General features: G+C 44.0%; 1 protein-coding gene across 4 annotated transcripts; it reads left to right on the top strand.

Annotated features, from left to right (window-relative positions):
* The first annotated feature begins 27 nt into the window (after positions 1-27).
* agap2 (ArfGAP with GTPase domain, ankyrin repeat and PH domain 2) lies at positions 28-22,350 on the top strand. Of its 4 annotated transcripts, XM_088401689.1 has the most exons (19): positions 5,279-7,341; positions 10,251-10,309; positions 10,964-11,051; positions 11,519-11,604; positions 11,670-11,805; positions 12,491-12,625; positions 12,713-12,831; positions 13,479-13,625; positions 13,766-13,840; positions 14,548-14,652; positions 14,891-15,068; positions 15,377-15,487; positions 15,911-16,045; positions 16,656-16,715; positions 16,880-17,031; positions 18,252-18,342; positions 19,095-19,317; positions 19,560-19,812; positions 20,695-22,350. In XM_088401689.1, exons 1-19 carry the CDS (start codon positions 6,234-6,236, stop codon positions 20,899-20,901), a joined length of 3,468 nt encoding a protein of 1,155 aa, XP_088257815.1. In that variant the 5' UTR covers positions 5,279-6,233; the 3' UTR covers positions 20,902-22,350. The 4 variants fall into 4 exon arrangements, with proteins under 4 accessions (XP_088257843.1, XP_088257815.1, XP_088257834.1 ...); XM_088401717.1 differs by lacking the exons at positions 5,279-7,341; positions 16,656-16,715 and adding an exon at positions 28-510; XM_088401708.1 differs by lacking the exon at positions 13,479-13,625.
* The last annotated feature ends 161 nt before the right edge of the window (positions 22,351-22,511 follow it).

The following is a 22,511-nucleotide window of genomic DNA, read 5'->3' as shown; positions in this document are numbered from 1 at the left end:
TCCTGCCTCTCCTCTGTACGCCCTGTAAGCAGTGAACAAGTACATAAGAGCAAATGTCCTAATGTTATTTGATGACAAAGGAAGTAAAGCTTGCCATGCTCGCGAGTCACGCTTTCGACCACAGCAGCCATGTGAGCCGTCAAGCTCGGCTTGCGAAAAGGAAGTGAGTTCATTTGAGCTCAAACCTGCAGCAAGGTTTGACGGGGCGGTTGCTGACTCTAGCGGTCCGCAGAGAGAACTCGACCCTCCTTGCTTGCTGCCACCTCTGTCAGTGTCGCATATGTGAATGAAAGCAGTCCGATGGACCCGAGCGAGCCCGAGTGTTATCGTTGCTACTGTTTGTGACTATGAGTGGCAGCAGCAAATCCCTCAACTCGGCCGTGATCAAAGCGGAGGTCAAGAGGTTTGAGGCACTCTACGCTGGCATCAACAGATTTTCCAAGCAACTAGAAAGGGTTGCTGATCCACAGCTGCGCTCCGGCCTTAAAGTTTACCTCCACAGTATAGAAGGTAATTGACTTTTTTTTTTTTTTTTTGCAAGTAATATGAGGATGTCTGCTAAGGCTGGTGAACCATACCATTAGCCCTATTCTAGAAAATAGACCTTTCCTACAGCCTCAGTTTACACGGATGGGCACTTTCAAATAAGTGTCACTTTAATCTATTACAAAAAAATTCTAAATTTGTAGTTACAGTTTACATAACCTGTTACTTACATGTAATTGAACCTGAGCGGTGTCTATCAAACAAGTAGCACCTCAAATAGTTTTGTTTATTTTTGTAGCCGTTCTAGTCTATGTTGATCAGCCCCTGATTTGCAGTTATTGGTTAATATGATTTTGCAATCAACTTTGATCAAAGTAGATTTTTATTTGATGAAAATATGGAATATGATAGATTTATCAATGACACAAATTTTGGATAGGTACAGCATTTTTATTTCTCGGATACCTTTTTATGTCAGGAAGGGGTCAAGGTAAAGGCAGCAACAAGTATTCATGTAACATGTGGCAATAACATGTGAGAAGGCAACTTTCAAAATACATACCTTACCTTCCCAGACAACGTTTGACCATCAATGCTTAATTTCACTTTTATTAGGAGGTGAATTCAGGTAGTGTCGCGACATAACGGCTGACTTGACTCATCACCGACATCAACAACACTATGTTGTCCTTAAATCTTAAATTTCATTTGCTAATTATGCTAATTAAGGATCTTTAACCCTTGTGTAGTACTGTTGAACTTATGTTGTCGCCATCTGGGTGGAATTTCAGCTCCTGGGCGTCTTCGTTCAATGCTCTGATGTGAAATGCCTTTGATGTAAAGTTCAAAGGATTTGACAATATACCGCACAAGGGTGAAAAAATACTTAAATTATTGGCACCTATTACCAGTGGCTCCAATGTTAGTGGCTACCCGTGGCGAGCTGCTCTTGATGCTAACAGCGTTAGGGGCTAGCAGCACTCAAGTGCCCCATGTAGGCCGTTGAGAGCCCTTGGATGACGTTTCAAAGGCAGCTGAATAAACATAAACGTCTCAACTGACGCAGTTGCCATTCCTACAAATTGATCACTTTTGAACTACGTACCTTTGTTTCATCAACCACATGAGAGATATTCATCTAAAATCTCATTCATATTTCTAGTGAGGAAAATTATTTGCTGCTGTGCACAGTTTACATTTAAGTAACGCTAATCTAAAAATGAATACAAAATAATTTATTTTTCTGTCAATTGTTTTTGAACCAAGCAAATGATCAGCATCACTGTATTGCTGCACTGCACATGTGCTAGGAATTGCGTCCGACACATTTAGCCGCATAAGCTTCTTTGATTTCAAGATTCGTGAGATGTGCGAATATGACAACAGTTGAAATTTCATGTCGATGTCCTTAGCGGTCAGACATTTGGTGGCATTTGTGTTTAAATGAGTATAAGGGAAGTCAAGGCAACAATCGGCAGTTGCAGGAGAGGTGACTTCCTGTCGACAAGTGCGCATCCGTTCTCAAAGCCACTTCCTTTCGCAAAAAACGCCACGCTTACGGGTTGTCCGCACATCCTTCCATGGGCAATAAATCAAATTTCAAAATGAGCTGTCATGAAAACGAAATTTTGCACAACTGACAGGATTGTAATTTACAATACATATTTTACAATAGTTACTAACTAAATTGTGGTATTTAAGCAATCTATACACACACTATCAATAGCCATTCTATAAGTTGTGAATGTTGACGTTAAGATTGATTTAAAGCTGTGTGATAAATCAAACCTTCATTAAATAAATGATGTTTGCGCTTTATGTCAAATCCATTTAAATTGTAATGGTCCAGAATGATTGAAAAATATTTAAATTGAAATGCCATCTTTCCCTTGAAGATAAAGCTCCTTTCCATTTTGTCTGACGGCGGACAAATCAACTTATTTTTGCTTTAATTCACCATGGAATCTTTTATCTGCCTGGTGGGACTTAGCTGAGCTTTCAGGTCTTTTTGGGGTCTGGCTCATGTTGAAACCATCCCCCTTTGCATGCTTCCTTGAAAACATTCAAGCGAGTTTTTGTATAATTAGACTGGAACGGCGCGTCGCTCGACTGTAGAGTGAGGATCAAAGTGTCTGGCTTTGCGTCTCTGCGGGCCCTTGATGTGCGAGTTCAGAGTTGACGTGTGCTAAAAAAAGAGTTGCATCTCTTTTCGGCTGAGGACGACGACGGAGGCTGAGTGAAATCAAGAAATTGAGATGGCTGCTCGAGTTTGTCAGCACTTAAGATGTCAAAGGACGTGTGCGAGAGGGTGAGGGAAGGAGGAACCGGAGCTCAGCCGATACGACCAAAGCTTTCGGCCGCTGTTCAGTGAACAGCAGGTGCGTTCATCATACGTGACGCCCTTAAATTTTGTGAGAACGACAGCTTTCTGAATGGAATATTGCCGACACGGATGCCGGTCAAACAATTTTCCGCGCTGTGCTGCGCTTTGTCTGGCAGTCATTTGAAGGCGGCGTTCGTCCCCTTGAGCCAAAGGCACTTGTTGGCTCGTTTGTATTCAATACCAGTCGTTGTGGGCCCGACTGCGGGAATGAGAGGAGGAGCATGCAGACGGAGCAGGTGGACATGCTGATTGTGATTACAGGATGTGCCGCAGCATCACATCAAAACATTTCATGAGAGCAATTACTATGAAATTCCTAAGAGATGGGTGTGCACATCATAGGAGCAGTAGCAGCATTTGATGTTCCTTTTTAAATGCCGCGAATAAAATTAGTAAGGTGCAGTTTTTTTTCTTTGTGTTGGGTCAGAGTAATAAAAATTGATTTTTGAATCCAGCCAGACATCACACAATTATACTGACTGATTGATGTTATTGCATGGCAGCAATTTGACATCACCATCAAGTCTGTTTGATTCAGAGCTCTGAGATTGATCGATTCAATAATGTATATAAATAGTATGCCAGTACTGACAAATAATAAATACTGTACTGCTATTTTTTTTAATCTACAATGTAATGGCTCCTTCCTATTCCTGAGTCACACCCTTCTACCAAAAACAGTCTATTTTTGGCACATTCCTGTTAACAGACAAGTGCGACACAAGCACGATCGGGAATCTTATCTAATCACCAGAGGGTACTTGATTGTTCACAAATGAGAGTGGGGTTTAGGGTTAGTGTCAAATCATTGTCTTTTATTTGTTTTCCTTTTTTTACAAACCTTAACCATCTTACACCGTCCATGTTTTTTTTTAAATGCTATTCCAACCTGCTTCTTCTATTCCTCATGTTACTCTGCCTTGCCTCCCTTTACTTAACCTCCCTTCACTTATTTTATTTTTCCTTTTTCGTCACCAAGCTGTCTCTTTTTTCCACAACAAATGTATTAAATGATAAAAGTAGGGGGACAATTTGTTTCTTATAATTAGTGGAAACTCCATTTTAAAATGGTCCCCAAAAATATATGGGTTCAAATTAGTGGTTCATTATTACTGCCGTTATTGCTCTATTACTGTTTTGTTTTGTTTTGTTTTATGGCCTACCTTATTATTTGCTCGATTTTGAAATGTACGTAGTCTGCTCGGGGAAGTGAACAGAATAGGAATTTGATTGTGGGCTATGAATTACTATGAATATGACAATAACAATCTTGAATTATGAAATTTAATAAAAATTTAATTAGAATAAGAATGTTACCAAGACACTTATTAGATGCCACTTTTCTATACAGCGCATTCCCACCTTACAAGGCCCTCAAAGCTCTTTACAAAATACTACTCAATTCCTCAGTAATTATGCAGCATCAGGACCCAGTGGAGCTTCAGTATCAAGGATACTTCAATGTGGTCGCAAAGGCCAGGTATCAAACACACAACTTGTGACTTGCAGGATGACCACATACCACCAAGACACCCCGCCCCATAATATTTCATGAGACGAGAGGGACTTGGTTTAATTATGTTAAAAATGTTTTAAAACATATTTTATTTTGCTGTAAAAACATTGTTCAGGTCCACTTTAAATTTAGGGGCCGATCCTTCATGTATAAACTTAACCTCACCATGTGTTGTCTGTGTTCCAATGAATTAGTTTGACTTACACCCAAATATCTAAGTAAGTATGTGGTGACAGATCGTTTTCTGTAGCCCAGCTATTGATGTCCAATATGTTCCCATCCTCCTGCTGAGACAAGAGCTTTCCCACTTCTGCTAATGAACACATGCCGGTGCAAGCAATGGGCTACAGATCAATACACTCATAGGAAAGCTCTTTTGCCCTCATCTATGACACATGCACAAGCACACACGTATGGAAGCATTGTGAGGCAGCGATACAGACTGTACCAACAGAGGAGGAAGGACATGGAGGAAATGATTGTGCCACCATCACCGGGAAGATTGTAACACCTTAGCAACAAACAAGCCAAGCCTCCCTGTGAGGAGGAGCTACGTGGAACCACACACATGCACGCATAAACACACCCCGACAGATAGCTGCGGACAGATGGATGATCCTGATAAAATTATTTCTTGGGAAGAAAACCCCAGCTTGAGTGTCCCCTTTCCCCCCTCCATCCTTTATTCACATTCTTGCTTAACAGCCCCTCCCCTTTTCCAGTGATATTTTCCTCTGTCTCCGCTCATTTAGCAGGTCCAACACTTCAAAGACACCCCCCACCCCCCCAATAGACACCCCACCCCCGCCTCGGCAGCAAGCTGGGAGAAAGATGGAGGGGAGGAGGGAATAGAAGGGATGAGCAATAAAGAGGAGAGAGCAAGCAGGCTCTGCAAGAGGAAACGGCGGCAGTGGAGCAGGATCGTGTGGCTTGCATCAAGGAGGGGCATGCAGATGGAGATTACAAGCAGCGTGCTTAAGAGACGGACTCTGAACTCATAACAAGCTTCAGACTCGTCAGACCTGTGCGACGGCGTCTGTGTCGTTGTAAGCCGTGACTTGCCGCCGCCTCCTCGTCATGCTAAATGCCTCATGCGCTGCGAGGACTCGGACAACCTGGAAGACGGTGAGAGGGGCGTGATGGCCAAAGGCGCCCTGACTCCTTTATGCATCCCCGCCAGGGATTCTGCTGGCATCTCCACCCAATCCAGTTCTTCCCTCGTCAGTGTCCTTCCTGTGTGCCTGCCTGTTGTCAACACGCATGTGAGGCTGGAGGAATGGCATTGAGAGCTCATGATCCAGATCCCCGGCTGCACTTGACTTTGTTGCTTTGAGGTGACTCTCGAATATTTCAAGACTTTACAGCTGCTACTGATCCCGTGTTTGATGACGTAAACGATGCAGGGGAATTGGAGTCGTGAAGAGAAGCCTTTTTTTTGCACAAAAAGAGCCACTGGATAAGCAACGTACAAGATGGAGGGTGCTATAAATAAGGTCAATTGAGGTCCGACACGAATGAGGCATTGCACACGGTAACGAAGATTTAGCAACCTCGGTAGCCGCTCACATCAAAGAGTTTTTGTGACTTGTGTGCAAAAGCAATGGAATGTGCAGATTCTCTGTGACTTCAATTAAAAACCCAAACAAAGGAAGAGGGAGAGTTGGGAATGGATAAAGCCAAGGGGCTCTCTGCTGACGTAAGGAGAAACTTGAGCTCCTTTCGTGCAAGTTTTTTGTATCAGTTGCTCCGTCGGATTCTTCCGCATCTCAACCTGCTGACGAACTGTCAGTAGTTGACTTCCCAGTGCCCGCTTTCATTCATCTACCGTGTGTCGTGAAGCTGGACCCCATGACCGAAGCCAGTGCTCTGCAGCAACGCACCACCTACCTCATCTCCCTAACCTTGGTTAAGGTAGAGGCAGTGGAGGAGAATGGAGGGGAGGTCCAGAGCAGCACATCGGAGAGGGAGGCAACAGCAGAATCGGGGACCCAGCCGAGTGCGAGCTGGGGAGAAGAAGCCGGGGCGAAGTTGGATACTGAACCTCATGAAGCTGGAGAGGCCCAGGCCCAAGCGTTGGGGGCTGAAGGTCCTGTTTTTGTGAAAGGAGTCACATCAAATGAAGATGAAGAGAGTAAACCTCAGAGCAAGTCGAAAGATGAATCCCCCTCCACTGTTGATTCCCCCAGAGCTACCTGTGAGAAATCACTGTGCAAAATTGCTATCCCATTACAGCCTGAGAAAGCCACATCTCTGAAGTCTGCTGATGCAGAAAAGATACATTGTGCCCCTGAATCAAAGCAATCCTGGCCTCCCTTTTTAACCAGTGCAGCCTCAACAGATTCAGTTGAACCTGCCCGTACTCCAACCAGAACCAGCTTACCTATCCGTCCTGTAGGCCAGAGGCCCGTGAGTCTGCTCAAATCTCACAGCAGCGTGGCCACCCGCGGCCGGGACTCCAGGGAGGGTCGCGATCGCAGTCCAACCTCGGCCCAGAGTCTTGATCGCAAGGACTGCAGAATGCCCACGCGCTCACCAGGCCCCTGCAGGGCCTCTTGGGCTGAGGCGAGCAGGACCGAAGTATGGCGGGACCTGCGGGATGAGGTCCAAGCTGGGATACAGCTGGAGATTGGAGGTGGCATGGCTGCAATACTGAGAGACATGCCTCGCAAGGACAGACTCAAGTCAGGCTCAACCTCCCTACCTGCACCGGTCACCCAGCCCAGCAAAGCTCCTCGCAAGGGAAAAAGTCGCACCCTGGACAACAGCGACCTGAACAGCCTTTCTGAAGACCTAGCGCTGAGCAGGGAGACACAACAGGGCCAGCGAGGTGCCACCAAAGATAGAAAGATGCTGAAATTCATCAGCGGCATTTTCACAAAGAGCAATTCAGGTGTGGCGGGCTCATCCACATCGCCTGCTTCTGTCTTCATTCAGAGGGACTCCAGTGAGGAGGAGGGTAGGTGGCCACCAACACACACTCCCACGGTCTCTCTCTCTCTCTGTCCTCCAGCTTTTGTCATTAAAGAATCTCATATCTGAGGCCCCCGTTTGGTAGGGTAAAGTTCATGTGTCCGTCTTGCTCTCGGGATGGGTTTGTTACTAAAATTGATGTCCTGAAACATGCTCTTGTGAATGTGCAAATTCAGACTGAAGACAGATAAACGTCTTTCATCTGAGAGGGCGTGATACAATGGTCTTGGACAGTCCTAATCTTATTCTCCTCTGAGCGTGGTCTGATTTCACGCCGCTGGAGGGATAATCTGCACACACATTCACATAACCAACGTTCCCAGCATAGATCTAAATCATATAATGATTCCTCGGGGGGCTTGCAGGTTGCACAGATGGGTCTCACTGCTTGGGGTGATTTTTAGCTCATAAAGCTGCACCTACGAAAGGAACGAGACCATATATCCTCACTCACGTCAAGAGCGTTTCTTCGATAGTCCACCCTCCTCATATGCCAATTTTTTTTTGCCCTCCCTCCCTGCCTTTCATTCACTAACGTTATAATTATCAGTAGTATTTGAACATTGAGAGCTTTCACAATTGTATGGATGTGGGTGTGTGTCTGTTCGTTCATTCATTGTGCATTCACACGGTTACACAGGCACATTGTGGATTCACCCAAGTAGTCAGACTACACACACTTGTACATGCGCGCACACACACACACACATGCAATTTCACCCAGGGCAGGAGGAAGTGTTGCCATGGCAACCGGCAGGACGACTGCTGCTGCCACAGCGGCAGAGTCTGATGAAACAGAAGGGTGGCGGAGGACGAGGGTTTGTTGTGTGTGTATGCGTGTGTGTGTGTGTGTGTGTGTGTGTGTGTATGCAACAAAATCCCCTCCCAAAACAATGAAATGGAAAGATTGGTTGTGTTCAACGTCGAATGGCAGCTTCGTGGGGCTGCTAAGTAGATCCCACGCGGCTGCTTTGGGGCACAGAGCGTGGATAATTGTCTTTCTGTGGAATCTGCGCGGTAGAGCAGCTGAAGAATTACAATGTCTGATCAGTATTGGCCTGGGAAGGAAGACAAACCTGAAGCCAACATTCAGGAATTTATTTTCTCTCAATTGAAGAAGCAAAAATATGTCATGTTTATTATAGATCAAACTGTGTGAAGGTGTGATTAGTGACTAATAGTTTTTAAAAATATTTGGTTGTTTACTCATCATTCGTACCAAGACCCACATTCGCATTCCAGCAGTTTTATGATGCTCTTTGGTCCTAAAGTCTGCACTATCTGTAGTCGATACATAATCTGGGCCTTTTTCAGGATGTTGGTCTCCCATTTCAGGTCCTAAGATTCTGCTTACCATCGATCTTGAAACTAAGTCCTCTGAGGCAGTAATAACATGTGATCTCACAAAAACTAATAAGAAGAGACCCTCCCCGATATGTTGATGTTTACCGAGTGTTTCTGAAGAGGGGCACACTTAAAAATGATGTTGCCAAGAAAAGTACTTTGTGGTGTCTGGGGACCTACTTTTATACAAAATGCGGTATTGGGTAGGATTTTTTTCAAGTGCTTCTGGGATTGGTTACATTCTGTTCCATATCAACATTCACTGACTCATTGACTTGGGGAAACTTCAACTTTTCCCACATAATATTTTTGGATGTAAATATTGAAACTTGTAAGGAAGGGGCAAAATAGGACTAAAATAGTTTGATTGTCTTTATGGGTGTACCCAGCCATGGTTTTCCTTGGCCACATCAGACCACAGGACACGGTTTCAGCCATTCTTGTCCTTAGGCGGCGTGTCTTCAGCAAACTGTTTGTATGCTTCCCTGTGCAAGATTTTCAAAGTAGCTTACTTCCGTTACCACAACTACGCCCATTAATTTGATGTCACGGAGTCTGCCCTCTATGACTGAGCAATGCTGTCAACAGTCTTCCTCTTTGTCTCGTTTGTGAAGACACCCTCTGGATGTGAGGCTGAGAACATGGATTGAGATTTCTTGGTGGACCTTGGAGACGAATGGAAGGAACATTGTGGTTAACTGATAAATTATTTTGGCCACAGTGCTGCAGTCCATTTTTTATTTGTTGGAAAAATTCTAATCGAGGCCGTCTCCATGAAAAACAACAGTCATTTTTTGTTCTCCTTCCAGATCTTCAATGAGTTCTTGACCATATTGATTTTTCAGTGACTAGTAGGAGGGAATGAAGGAGTGATAATGATAAATTTAACACACCTGACACCTTTTACCAGTAATGAGTCAGATGAAGCCAGCAAATGATGAGTTAGGCCGAGTTTGTCACTTAAGGATGCACTCACATTTGTTGCCAGCAGTTAAGACATTGACATCTTTTGTGCTGAGTTCTTTATGAAATAATGGCCCAACGGCTGAGGATTACAGTATGCTTTAGCATTAAAAAAATGTGGATGAATGATAAGAGAGATTTGTAAAATGCTCACCTCTGGAAATGCATATTACTTTAAATGCCTCCAAACATCCTTTAAAAAAATGCTTACAAAGCCATAATATGCATTTCTGGTCTTATTCTTGTTCTTTGCTGATTGTGGACAATGGCCCCCACCTCAAAACAAATAAGCTGCCTAGTACTTGCATATTAAAAAATGTTCCTCTTCAGGCTTTGTTAGTCCTTCGCAGCACGAGGGGAATAAAAAAAACTAATGAGCAGCCTGACAGCAACGCGTTAGGGCCCCCATAGTGACACAAAGGTTACATTCATTAACGTGGGTGCCTGGGCCACACGTCTGCTCAACGTGTCCTGTCAGAGAGCCGCGATTTATGGCTGGTTGCAGGCTGTCGTGATGTTCTTCATAAAATGGATGAAACCTCGAATATATGGCTTTCTCAGTGACTGTCTTTGTCTCTATGTGTGCAGTAAACATCAGCAACAGCCAGGAATGGAGCCTGAGCAGATCCGTCCCAGAGCTCAGACTGGTGAGGCTTAACTGAATTAACACTTGAATTAACAAGGTGCACTAGACATTTGTTATATTTACAATGAATAAACATCTGCGAATAGATAAACCCGAGCGTGCCGAACTACGAGTATGGGAAGGATGGGTCCCCTTGAATAGACACTCTTAAAACAGTTGGGGGTTCAAATCACCCAATTATGGGTGAAAAAGTACCGACCCAATATTTGGATCAATTTGACCCAACTTTCACAGTTTTATGCAAAACAACTCAATTTTTGAGGTTTGTCATCTACAAAATGCCATATTTTGGGGGTTGTATGAAAACCAGAAGGGTCAAATTGACTCATATTGGGTGGGTCTTATTATGACCCGTTTCCCCCTTTTCCTTATTTAATTTTTTTTTCCCCTATGAAAATGAATCAAGGGGCCTGTGGCCACGACCAGATGCAGGCGCCCGTTGCCCATCCCGGTACCTCAAGATGAATCTAGACAAGATCAAGAATGGATCACAAATCAAAAGCACAAGGAAAACATTTGCAGACACAATGTATTCAAATATCAAACATATTGGAATATTCTCCTCTTGTGTCTCCCAAAATAGTGCATTTGAACACTGTGTAGAACTGTTTCCTGCTGTAATTGTGCAAACTTTGCACTTGTTTCTCTCCATCAGGGCGTTCTGGGAAGTGTGAAAAGTGGCAAGTCGGCCCTGGTGACCAAATACATCACTGGCAGTTATGTTGCAAATGAGAAACCCGATGGTAAGAGATAGGAAAACAAAACAAGGCAAAAACTTGGAAGGGTTACAATTCAGAATTTGAAGGCGATTTTGCCTTTCATACCCATGACCGATGACATTTCCTCAATCTGTGATCAGCTCTTTCTGAAGATGTGTCCCATCGTTCACAGTGAAAAGCCAATCAAAAGACAAAAGTCAGATCACTATGCACACCACATTTGATCAGGCCATATTCCTCTGTGCGGTGATTCAATTTGGAGAGCACACCACAAATATTGTGACAAAAACTCTGATATGGATTTTTTTTTTTTTAATGTTAAATGTGGGGTCTCAAAGGTACACCATCTTTAAAGATTTGACCTTGATTATGTCCACATGAAAGATAAATTTGGACTCACAAACTCATTGCATGAGCCAGGATGTGTTGTGTGGTGTGAAATGAGTGTGTGTGTGTGTGCGCTTTGCTGCTTCATGACTTGTCTTGGTCAGGCGGCAGGTACAAAAAGGAGGTGCTGGTGGATGGCCAGAGTTATTTATTACTGATCCGAGAGGAATCCGGTCCGCCCGATGCGCAGGTATGCGAAGCAGGGTGCGTGCGACGATGGGTCCCTCCTCTTACCTCATCGTTTGCTTCCTTCAGTTCAGTAGCTGGGCGGACGCGATCCTGCTGGTCTTCAGTCTGGAAAACGAAGGAAGCTTCCAGGAGCTCTACCAGCTGTACAGCCAGCTGGGCTCACTGCGTGCCGACGTCCCCGTCATCGTTGTTGGCACTCAAGGTGAGCAAGCACAGCTGTCCTGTCACTCTCACATACACGTTTGGCTTGGCATCGTCTCTCCGTTGCCGCTAGATAAAATCAAAAGGGAAGATGTTGATAGTCATGAGGTGAGTGTTTCCTTGGTCATGTTGACTCAGTTGTGAAGGCAACCTCTGCTGAGCCGCGTGTTTTATTAATGATGTTTGTTGAGCCATAAACGTTGCTCTCCCCTTAGACTTGTGCTGAGTCCATCAGGGACAGATGGTAGATAGTTCAGCTTTCTTCTCTCGCTCATCCATTTTCTTGAGTGCTTTTTGAGTTTGAGGTAATTTCAGCAAAGTTTGGGCAATGTGAAAACATTTCACACAGGTTGGCCCGGAGGCTCATAACCTTTTGAAGCAGACACACCAACCAACATTTTACCGTTTCTTTCTTTTGAATTTAGAATGCAATTTGTCATGGTAATTTCAAAGTAGACCGGACACAAACTAATGGGTAGAACTGCGTTTCTTTGATATTACAGGGATTTGAAGCAACAATGACCAGGTGAAAAGCAGACCATCTCTACACAATATGATCTGGCCTTTACCATAGAAAAAATAATAAAATAAATATTTTTTGGAGTCTTATAGTCCAAAATTTCGGGGGATTCCTCCTAGGTCTGATGTTTTAGGACGAGTCTGATATTTTTGCGGTACTCGTTTAGATAAAATCAGCAGCAGCAACCCGCGTGTGATTGAGGACCAAAGAGCCCGCCAGCTGTGCATCGATGTGCGTCACTCGCTCTTCTATGAGACCTGCGCCACCTATGGCTTCAACGTCGATAGAGTCTTTTCGGAAGGTGAGTCGTACCACCCGAATCCACCATGGACTTGCAAAAGCCACTTGCATCATGGCAAGCAATCAAGTCGCCCACATTTGTTCCCAGCTGCCCAGAAAATAGTGGCCCAAAAGAAGCAGGCGGCGCTGCAGGCCTGCAAGTCCTTGCCCAACTCCCCCAGTCACTCTGGAAGCTCCACACCGGGATCAGCATCCTTCCCCGGCCAGGTTGGAAACCCCCACAGTGCTGTTATTTGCACACTTGTTTTGTGGTTACCCAAACTGCAGAAGCCCGCGATGCAACTGTGACACATTTTGCAGGGTTCTGCAACTCGTTCTCAAAAGTGTCCAATCTTTGGAAATTATTCTTCTTACAATATGAAATTTGAATTACAGGTGAGTGGTGTGGCAACATCGCAGAGGCAACAGCCAATCAAAAAAAGCCCTGTTGTATCCAAAGATGGGATATAACAAAGTACAAATACTTCATACTCAAGCACACTAATGAAGTACAAATACTTTGTTATTGTATTGAAATAGTTTTCCTCTGTATTTTATGTATTATTTATTTGGAATGCTTTTTACGTTTATCTGTACTTTTTACCCAGTTCAATTTCAAAAAGCACTGGTGAATTACCTTTAGAAGTAACCTGCAAGGCTGCTCAAGTAGGTGACACGGGGACGTCAGTTGTCCGGGCACGAAATTTCATCCAGTTCTTACTTTACACTTTGGGTAACTGCAAGAAGAGTGGGCGCCTTTCAAACAGTCCATCCCGGATGCAGGCTTTGTTTTCGACATTTCACCTTCAGTGTCTCCAATCCATCGTCTTCCTCCATTCTCATATGCCGCCGCACCCTGCGACCTTTCCTCTCAGGTCAGCAACGGTGTGGGTGGCGGATTGGCCTGCTCCCTTCCCTCCACCCCCGTGCTCACTCACAGGGAGCTGAGGGTGGTGCACGGGGAGGGGGGTGGAAGCTCCCGTTCTCTCAAGAGCATCCCACGAAGACCCTCGCTCTTCAAGGTCAGTCCTCTGTCAGCCACGAGCGCCCACAGCCATGTCACACCTTTGTCATCATTTCACCCCACCGTCTGCCACTTGCTGTCCTTTTACTATCTTGTGAGTATGTCATGCATACTCCCGCCGTTGGGTTTTGCTTTCAGAACCGGGACTCAGACAAGAGAGGAGCTGACAGCAAAGGGGATGCTAGTGGCAATCGACCCATTCCCATCAAACAGGTTGGTGCCAGAATCTGTCTGTGATCACTCGTTAATTGCGTTTTCAGTTTACAGTCCGTGCAAGAAGAAAACTCCAAGGTGTGCCTCTCACCCAAATTCAGCTGCGATAGGCTCCAGCACACCAGCTGCTAAAATACTGGGTGTGGGGATCTAAAGTGAAAAGGGCGTAATTTTTCATCTTTCAGGCTGGGAACACTAAAAAAAAACACTAATTCGAAAAACAAGCCTAATTTGGAAAATATTTTTTTTTTTGCCAAATCCAGACATTTGCAAGTGACCATGAGTAAACACTGTTGGGTTTGCATGGGATTTGAAGATCCAAATGCAGTGATGCAATAAGTGCTCAATAAACCAAAAACATGTATTCAAGTAGGACGAAACGTAAGCAAAGTATTGGGATTAAACAAAGCAAAATAAACTAATCATCAATGCCAAAAATGAGATTAAAAGTAAAAAAAAAAAAACTAAAAGAAAGAAGTGGGATCAATACAAGCCATACTGATGAGACAATGAGGAACACCTGGACAAGACAAAACTGGCTGAGGGAGCTGATTGGTTTACACAAGAACAGGTTGATGAGCAGGAGACTGATTGCGGAGTTTTATTTGACAAAAACAGATGAAAACAAGTTGTCACTGGCTTTTCTCTTTATAAGATATATTTTTACTTTAACAGATTGCCTACTTGATCTTGCTATGTTTCCACAGAGCATCCTGTGGAAGAGAAGTGGCAGCTCTCTGAACAAGGAGTGGAAGAAAAAATATGTCACTCTGTCCAAAAATGGCACGCTGAGCTACCATTCCAGCTCAAGTGTAAGACGATCCCTACCAAACAGTGCATCCACATTTCTCTCAAATTTATCTTCGCATTTTGCTACCGTTTCATTTTAGAAGCATTTTTTTGCATTTCTTTGTCGACTCAAGTTGCTTGTTAAGACAGCTCAGCAGCCCTTTCTTGTCGCACTTTTTATCAGTTTTAGCATATGGGCGTTGTCTAAATTTAGAAAAGCAAAAAAAAAGCAGCAGAATAATAATGTGTTGCGGATTTTAGGACTACATGCAGAATGCGCACGGGAAAGAAATCGACCTGCTGCGCGTGACAGTGAAGGTTCCCGGCAAACGTCCTCCGAGAGCTGTGACTCCCGCAGGACCCTCACCTGTGCCCCCCACCTCGTCGGGCCTCAACGGGCTCAGTAAGGAACTGGCAGCTGCTGAGAGCATCAGTACAGGTACTGCATGTTACACTTATTTCAAATGGCTCATAAAAACCAACAGGGGAGTGTTTGTCCACAAACCGGACTATCATAGCACCAATTAAACACAAAATAACATAACACAACTAATGAGACAACTGGAAACAGCTGGACAGGAAACAATTGGCAGAGGGAGCTGATTGGTCAACACAAGGGGAGGGGGGCTGGTTAACAATGACAGGTGGACCCAGTGACACTGACAAGGAGAGTCTAATCGTAGTTTGAGAAGCCCTGTTGCAGATGTCTCTTTGAAAACCCTTCCTTCCTGTTTGTCTGTTCACCAGTGCCTCAGTTGTGTCCTTCCACCCTCTCTGTCCTTGAGGACCGCTCTGCTGGAGGAGAGCGAGGCCTTCAGCGCTGCCCCTCGTCTTTGTCCACCAAAGCGCAAAGCGTCGGTACGTACTCTTTCTCAAGCTGCTTTTGGACACAAATAAGCTCAGCTACCAAAAAGGATTCACAAGCCCTACTTACAGTAAGTCCCAGTGGATATAAAAAGTTGCCACCAGGTGTCTGTGATACAAAATGAATCCTTGCAAAACATTTCCCTTTATTGTGACAACATAAAACACAGCTGTAGAAAATGTGCATCGGTTTATGACTTTACAAAACAAGGCAAAACAATAGGTTGCTTCAATTTCCAATTCATTTGCTCTTAATTTGAAAAGAAAATTATACTTTTTCTGTCACAGCATTAAAAACCATAACATTTGCAACTACCGACAGAGGTTACAATCTCAGGGACCCCCTGAAGTGCCTACTCATCCCCCCAAGGGTACTCACATTCTTCAATTTCTTCAATGTCTTATCTGAACTGTTAGATACGCTGGAGGGGGCGTCCGGAGCGTTTTCCGGAAAAGATGCCGGCCAGTCATCTCCCATGACAGACCGCAAGAAGAACAGGAGGAAGAAAAGCATGAATCAAAAAGGAGATGCAGCCGTCGGGCAGGCCGAAGGTAATTGCTCTCAAGGAAAAGAAATCCACTGCGCAGAATCATGAGTAGACGGGGAGACCACCCACCTGGTAGCCCACCCACCAGCAAAAACTGGTTGAAAACACATCGAGCAGGCATTATTTGTGTCTGTCCAAAGAACGTCTGAATATGGTTTGTAACAATGTAACTTGCAAATCTTTAACACATCTTTTTACAATCCAAATTTGGTTGAAAATGAAAGTTGAAAACCTCTCTCTTTTAAGCCTACATTTAAAAAAATAAAGCAAACCTCTCCAAGGATTTTTTTTGTCTTCCTCCTGCGTAATCTTGCTCTTAGCTGCTCCCGTCAACGTTTTATTCTGTACTGTCCCAATCTCGTGTGATTAAAGGTAAAAAAAAAATTCAGCCGCTAGTCTAACTTGTGAATGTGTGCTTGTGACCTGTGATGGACTGGCGACCAATCCAGGGAGTAGCCTACATGCCAGCTCAACCCTCAACCAAAAATCTTATTCCTCTATTACTTGAATGAATGTGACTTTCATCTGAAGATGTTTTCTGGGCCAATTTTTAACTTGTGCGCTTTCTTCCTTTGCTTTGTCTTCTGCCTCTGTGCTCGTCTTTTGCTCTGCAGCCAAGCGCAAAATGTGGAAGTTAAAGAGCTTTGGTAGCTTGAGAAACATTAACAGGACAGGTAACATTTGGGCTCACGTTTCCTCTGTTTGACTGACATGGTCATCGCCGACCCCGATGTCTTCATTTGTCTCGTTTGCTCGCATGCAGTGTCTCTTGGTGGGCCGCTCAAAACGGGTTAGCAGAGGCTGGCGCTTGTTGACGTGTGTGTTGTTTGCCTTTCAGATGAAGAAAACGCCGACTTTATCATTGTGTCCTTTACCGGCCAGACGTGGCACTTTGAGGCACCCAGTCTGGAGGAGAGGGACGCGTGGGTGTCGGCTATTGAGAGTCAGATCTTGGCCAGCCTGCAATCGTGTGAGAGTGGCCGAAACAAGGTACGCGCGTCGATAGCTTTATGGGGCAATCGATATTTCAAATGGACAGATTCCAAACAGACAGGAAATCTTCTTTAGAGTGACAACTAGATTTTGATATTATGGGATTACACTTTATCTGGCTGAGCAAAGGATTTTAAATGTTACATTCCATTCCTAGAGAACAATGGCCTGTTCTTGACCCAGCTTGTTCTTGACCCAACTTTTCTGACCAAAAATGAGATACGAGTGCTATAAACTTGAGTGGGGGCAAGGAGGGAGGGGGACCCAAAAACAGGAAATAGAGGAAATAGCTCCAAAAAGCTCCATGAAGGTTTAACAATAAAATCATGCAGGAACGACAATTGACAAAGTAGCAAATGAACGAGACAGTAAACTAAACTCACAGGAAACGGTAGGTGGCAGCATAACAGCAAGGAAAAAGCAATGGCCCAACAAATAACTGAACCAAAACTGGGACTTAAACACACGAAGACTAATTATGGAAACACGCAACACCTGGAAGGGAACTAGAGGCAGGAAAAGCGGATTGGATGACAAGCGGGGGTAGTTAAACAGGCAGGTGGACGAGATCAAACTAACGAGACATAGACATGAAAGGCAGATGCTAGGGAAACACACATGAACTTAATAACATGAACAAAAAACAACAAACCCCAACCAAACATGAAAGTTGTAATGCTTTTGTCATTTTTCTATTCAAATTAAACCACATGTTTTTTAGACAGCTTGCATTTTTTTTCTCTCTTGAAGTAGATAATCAAAACACTCCATCCATCTTGTTGTGGCCCTTGGGTCAAAAGGTTTGCCCACACCTGATGTTATAGCGCGGTTTTTCTTGTTCAAATAATCCCTTTCTGCCAATTTTTGGCATAAAAAATACCGACTACTGATTAATCGGCCGATACATTTAAAAAAAAGAAATAGCTTGAAATAGCTGTCAGTCTGGTCCTATAACAACATGAAGTGCTATTTTCTTGTCATGTATTTTAAGCATTTCTAGAGTCTGCTTGCGTGGGTAATTGTCATTTCAAGAGAACATTGATTCAAGAAATGGGGGGCAAGCAATTAATAAAGGTGAATGTGCCACTGTAGTGTACCTGCCTCATTATTTTGATATTAAATAGTTCACCTAACATGTAACGACTGATCAAAAGTGATTCGTCAAAAGTATTTCACTTTAAATGTAGGTGTGTGTGTGTATGTCTGCATGTGTCTAGGCACGACGCAGCAGCCAGAGCGAGGCAGTGGCGCTGCAGGGCATCCGTAACACCAAAGGCAACAATCTGTGTGTTGACTGCGAGGCGCCAAGTGAGTGCTGGCCTGCTTCTCTAACTGCATCGTCATTGTCCACTTGAGTTCAATATTCACATTCAAGGAAAAATAATTGCAACTTAATGATGAAGTGCTTGTGAAGCAGAACATGCGTAATTCATTGTAAAACAAAAGTGATGTAAAGTGATTCGCCGAAAAGGAAAGTGTCAGTGAACCTGCACGATAAAATTGTTGTTTTTATAATCATATTTTATCTTCTCTAATTGGAGTTATATGTTACTATTTTGGAGTACAGCTGCCTCCCCCGGCCACAATAAATCTACAGAATGGACCAAAATCTCTTCCTGCAGAGTACATGAAGCTTTAATTGGTGGAATATATTATCATCAAATCAAAGTTGATTTTAATCCTGAGGAGTAGAGCAGCGGTGTCCAAAGCCCCCCCAGGGACTACACACAGAAATGCGTAAGGTTCAAGGGCTACTTTAAAATTAATTTATTGAGCACATCAAAAGCAGTCAATCAAGCAACTCCATATGTCATATATTTCAGTGTTAGAAAAACGAAATAAAAAATGCTACCCGGACAGCTTTGCATGAAGCATAAATTAGGATTTGACAAGATTTTGAGGTGGCCCGCCAACCATAAAAAAATTCTACTCCTGTGCTGAACAGCAGCCAAATCTTATTTTGACATTCAGAGGGTAAAACAGGAGCAATCAGCTAAGCAGTTTCTGTATTTGGGAATCATTCATGTCATATGTCTCCCCTGTATACTGTCTCCCCGAAGACCCCACTTGGGCCAGTCTCAACCTAGGCGCCCTGATCTGCATCGAGTGCTCGGGCATCCACCGCAACCTGGGTACTCACTTGTCTCGGGTACGCTCGCTGGACCTGGACGACTGGCCCGGAGAGCTCACGCAAGTGCTGGCCGCCATCGGGAACCACACGGCCAACAGCGTCTGGGAGGCCCGCACTCTGGGCCGGGCCAAGCCCGCGCCCAACGCTTCACGGTGTGTGCATACCTCGCTATTTTCATTTTGCAAAACCGCCTCAGTGCCCAAAGTTTTATTTGCTCAAAATGGCCGCCACAATGTGGCATAGCTTCTGTGTTGTATTGTGCCCCCCCCACTCCCACAAGATGTACTTTTTTTTGAGGGCGGTTTATGTGACCATGGTCTATTATTTTTTCTCCAAAAATCTAATTGTTCAAGTTTCTAATGCTATTTTTGTCCTTTTTTTTTTTTTTTTTTAGTGAGGAGAGAGAGTCGTGGATCCGCGCCAAATATGAACAACGGGCTTTCGTGGCGCCGCTGCAGCCGCGCGCGGACGTCAACATGTCGGCGCGACTGCTGTCGGCGGTGACCGAGCGCGACCTGGCTCGCCTGTTGCTGCTGCTGGCCCACAGCAGCAAGGAGCTCATCAACGCTCAGCCGCCGACGACTGGAACAGCCCTGCACGCCGCTTGCCAGCTGGGCGACGTGGTCATGACACAACTGCTAATCTGGGTGCGCAACTGCTTTCTCTCCCCTCCTTTGTGGTCATTGTCGGGTGCTGAAGATGTTTTTTTGTTTTTTTTTAAATACTACTATAATACTCATCTATACTCGTAGTTTTACTGATGTTCTGCGTTTCAAAAACATAAGATACGTATGTTGAGAATCCTAATTCAATCATTTAATGTCATTGGACTAAAAAATCTCATTAAAATACCATTGCATGTTAACAGGGGCATGGCTCAGCTCTTTGTTGGTGGCGAAATGACCATTCACTGACATGGATGAAAATGCCCTGATTTTGCTGCTTTATTCATATTCCTCAAATGCAATATGCATCAGAATGCCCTCTTTAGCGGGAGGGACCCCACAGAATGTTTTTTCTCAACATTTTTTTTTCACCTAACAAAATAAAAGCATTGAATATTTTGCAAAGGAATCAGTCTATCACGAATGAACTTGTTTTGTGTTCCAATTTATTTTCTCTTAATTTGAATTGAAAACAGTACTGTTCCTGCATTCAGCATTGAACTAGATGCTTTGCTGGTGCCGGCAAAAGCCATTTCAAAATCGAACAAAAACCCTGAAGTGCCTCTCTGTACGACCAGGGGTACACGTACCACCATTTGAGAACATCTGGCAAAGAGGATACTAATGTCAAGAGCGTTTTTGACTTGACTTCCCATCTCAGGGTTATCCTGAAATTGAACTTGAAACCATAATGTCCCTAAATTTCCTAAACTCTTGTCTTGTTTAGTGGTGTGTTGTGAAAGCTTTGTCAAATCACTTGGCAAGCAGTAGCTTTTTGAAGCATCCAGATTGCAGGGTAACTATAAGTTCAGAAATTAGTTTTTTTTGGACTGACATGAGGCTACTTCATTTGTCCACCTGCAGTATGGAATCGATGTGAACGCGAGGGACCACCAGGGCCGGACGGTCATGATGATGGCCAGAAAAGGTGGGAGTAAAGGCTGCATGGATATTTTGCTCCAACACGGCTGCTCCAATGAGACTTCACCCGCCGTGGCCACGCCGGTCCTGTCCCGCCGCTCCAGCACGGCCAGCCTGGGCCGCAGCGGCTCTAGGAAGCTCGGCCAATAGTTTGGATGTGCCCGTCAGCGCTGGAGTTGCCCGCTGGCGCTAAACTTTCAACACGCTCCAGTGGGCCGTAAAGAGGAAAACGTGATATGGAGTAGTAGGTGGAGGTGAGAGACAGTTACAAGACTTGACACAAGTCAGATTTAAGTCGTCCATTTTGGGACTTGCCCAAGACTTAAGTATTGTGCATTGAAAATGCACATTTTCATGATTGAAAAATTCTTTTAAGTGTTGTGCACATGAACATGGCAAGCCACCGATACGTACTGATTCGGCCAGCTCATGATTCAAGCATAATGAGGTTTTCCTTTATGATTCAAAGATTATGTTTCAAAGAAAAATTGAGTGACAACATTATGAAAAGATAAGAGGCATGACTAACTTCATTGGCCACTATGAAAGGCACAAAGATGGGTTAAGATCTCTCATAGTGGTCATGAGTCAACTAAGCAACATTCTTTGTTAATTGAGAAGACAGTTAAAGGATAGATAATTCAGGTGCTGGTTTTGGAACAATAAGTGATGTGAATGTACAGCTAAGTACCTCCCAATGCACAAGGTGATGACACATGAGGTGGCAAAGGAGCAGATATTGGATGTGACTGAACATTATGGAAGGTAATCAAGTCATGCTTCAAATTGGGGACTCCACTTTTTTTTTCTTGCTTGAAACTTGTGACTTCCGTCTGACTTGCACATTTGTGAGTTGCTCCCAACTGAAGTTCGAGCCAATAAGTGAAAGCTGAGCAACATATCATAGCACTTGAAGCAATATTCATTCCGGGTGTGAGTAAGCGCCGCGATGTGGTCGCCCTTCACCTCATTCGTGACAACTGCTGTAAAGCCACAACTTACTTGTGTTGGACTTCCTCTCGAACAAGTGCAATAATAGGGCTGGTGGGTGCTGAGGGGAGGGTCTATTCACATGTTCATGTCTGCTGAGGAAGCATTTCTTCCTTTCTCCGAGCAAACAAGCCGAAAAGTGATCAGTCGTCTGCTCGCCGCCAGCCTGTGGCCTCCCTTTGACGCGAGCCTTGGCCTTAAGAAGTCAAGATGGAATACTTTGGAACATGTGTTAATGTATGTTTCTGTTACTGGTCCAAGATATGCTGTTTTAATATTAAGACCTGTACTACATTCACTGTAATGGAAAGCAATCAGTCCTTTTTGTAAATTATTTCTTAAATACCCTTTTTTAAGCATCAGTTTGTTTGCTTGTGTTTTTCATTGTATTTTTATAATTTCATGACAACATCCATGTTAGGTAGTGAAATGTCATTTGAGACGTCTCAAAACGACGGAAGACGAGAAGAGGTCATTCCATATCTGCTCACGTTGCGTCGGTCTACTCCACCAGTCTACTGTGACGAAAGAAGCATTGTTATTTCTGACACCGTGTGGGTCGTGTGAATTCCAATATTCAGTATTCAATAAAGTTTTTTTTAAACATTATGTTGATAACTTGTTTTATTTTGAGCTATGAGACCATTGATTAATTGCATAAACAATTGTCAGCAGGAATATTCACAAATAAAGATGTATTGCATGAACAATGAAATAATTATCAAAGGTAAATTTAAATAAAAAAAACAATGTCAGCAGAGGTCCCAAAA

This window comes from Hippichthys cyanospilos, chromosome 2, assembly GCF_059441005.1.
Source record: "Hippichthys cyanospilos isolate Australia breed blue-spotted pipefish chromosome 2, RoL_Hcya_1.0, whole genome shotgun sequence".
Classification (NCBI taxonomy): Eukaryota; Metazoa; Chordata; class Actinopteri; order Syngnathiformes; family Syngnathidae; genus Hippichthys; species Hippichthys cyanospilos.
Note: the sequence above shows the minus strand (reverse complement) of the source record. Positions and strands in the feature narration are given on the sequence as shown.